Source organism: Protobothrops mucrosquamatus, unplaced genomic scaffold, assembly GCF_001527695.2.
Source record: "Protobothrops mucrosquamatus isolate PMUCROS unplaced genomic scaffold, P.Mucros_1.0 scaffold9740, whole genome shotgun sequence".
In the NCBI taxonomy this organism is placed as follows: domain Eukaryota; kingdom Metazoa; phylum Chordata; class Lepidosauria; order Squamata; family Viperidae; genus Protobothrops; species Protobothrops mucrosquamatus.
This window is the reverse complement of record NW_015395528.1, coordinates 1,934-3,321: the sequence shown is the minus strand read 5'-3', so window position 1 is coordinate 3,321 and position 1,388 is coordinate 1,934. Positions and strand designations below refer to the sequence as shown.

Below are 1,388 nucleotides of genomic sequence, written 5' to 3'. Positions count from 1 at the left end.
CCAAAGTACCAGAGGGCAGGACAAGAAACAATGGGTTTAACTGGAGTATTTGTCCTTTAGGACTAACTAGGTTGTGTCTGAGTAGATTTGAGATCTCTGGACAGCCATCCAGAGCCACGTTATCCTCAAAGGATCATGAGGTGACTTCTAAAACGGGCTGATCCCCCTCCTTGTAAGGGTAGATGGGCTACAATCACCTTTAGAATAGAATAGAGCTGGAAGGGACCATGGAGGTCTTCTAGTCCAGCCCCCCGCTCAGGCAGGAGACCCTGTTCTATTTCAGACAAGTGGCTGTCTAGCCTCTTCTTAAAAACCTCCAGTGATGGACCGCCCACGATCTCTGGTGGCAAGCCATTCCACTGGTTAATTGTCCTCACTGTCAGGAAGTTTCTCCTTAATTCCAGATTGCTTCTCTCCTTGATCAGCTTCCATCCGTCGTTCCAACCTTCTGCTTCTTCTCCTTCTAGGTTGGGGATCAGATGAAGCTGCTGCAGAACTGCTGGAGCGAGTTGCTGATCTTCGACCACATTTTCCGCCAAGTCCAGTACGGGAAAGAGCACAGCTTGGTGCTGGTGACCGGCCAGGAGGTACGAACGGGGAAACTGAGGCTGGGGATGGGTGGTGAGAGAGTCCTGCCGGCTCGTTTTATGCTTTGTCTCTGTTGGCAGCCAGCCAAAATGACCCCCATCTTAATGCATTTATCCTCATTCGACGATTAAGCCCCAGTCCGGCCTGACTTTGCTTAGGAACAGATCCCAGGTAGCATCTCCAGGTAGCTTAGCCAGGTGTGCTGTGACCTCAGAGCAGCCAGAGCAGATTCGGAGCCGTCCCGTTAAGACTCTACACCTTTTCATCCTGGAGTGGGGGAAACCCCAGGAGAAGACCCCGCACTGATGCCCTTTCTCTCCCCTTCTTCCCTCCTCCCAGGTGGACATGTCAACCCTTGCCACCCAGGCCGGATCTATCCTGAACAATTTGGTGCTGAGAGCTCAGGAGCTGGTGCTCAACCTGCACTCCATCCAAATGGATCGGCAAGAATTCGTCTGCTTGAAATTCCTGATTCTCTTTAGCCTCGGTAAGCGGCAGAAGGAAGGGGATGTGATTGGGGGGGGGAGCAGGCTGGGGACCCCAAGATGGAGTCCAGTTGAAAAACCTCTGCAGAACAGATGTTCGGGAACCACGGGGAGGAACTGTGGGGAGCAAGGTCCCTAGAGTCCCGTCCCACAGCTGTCCATTGGGCTGATCTGGGTGAAAAAGCCCCTTCCCCATTTCGGCCCCAGCTGCTTTCGACGCGGCCATCGCCCCACTTGGCCAAAATATCTGTGGGTCTAATAACAGAAGACCAGATTCTTCCTCGATATATTTTTGGGAGACGCTGTCCTGTCCAA

General features: G+C 52.8%; 1 protein-coding gene across 1 annotated transcript; it reads left to right on the top strand.

Moving 5' to 3' along the window:
- Positions 1-467: 467 nt before the first annotated feature.
- LOC107301048 (steroidogenic factor 1-like) lies at positions 468-1,075 on the top strand (the record flags this gene model as incomplete). Its single annotated transcript, XM_015830317.1, has 2 exons — positions 468-587; positions 928-1,075. Coding segments are annotated over 2 exons (268 nt in total), but the record flags the coding sequence as incomplete, so codon positions are not given.
- Positions 1,076-1,388: the final 313 nt, after the last annotated feature.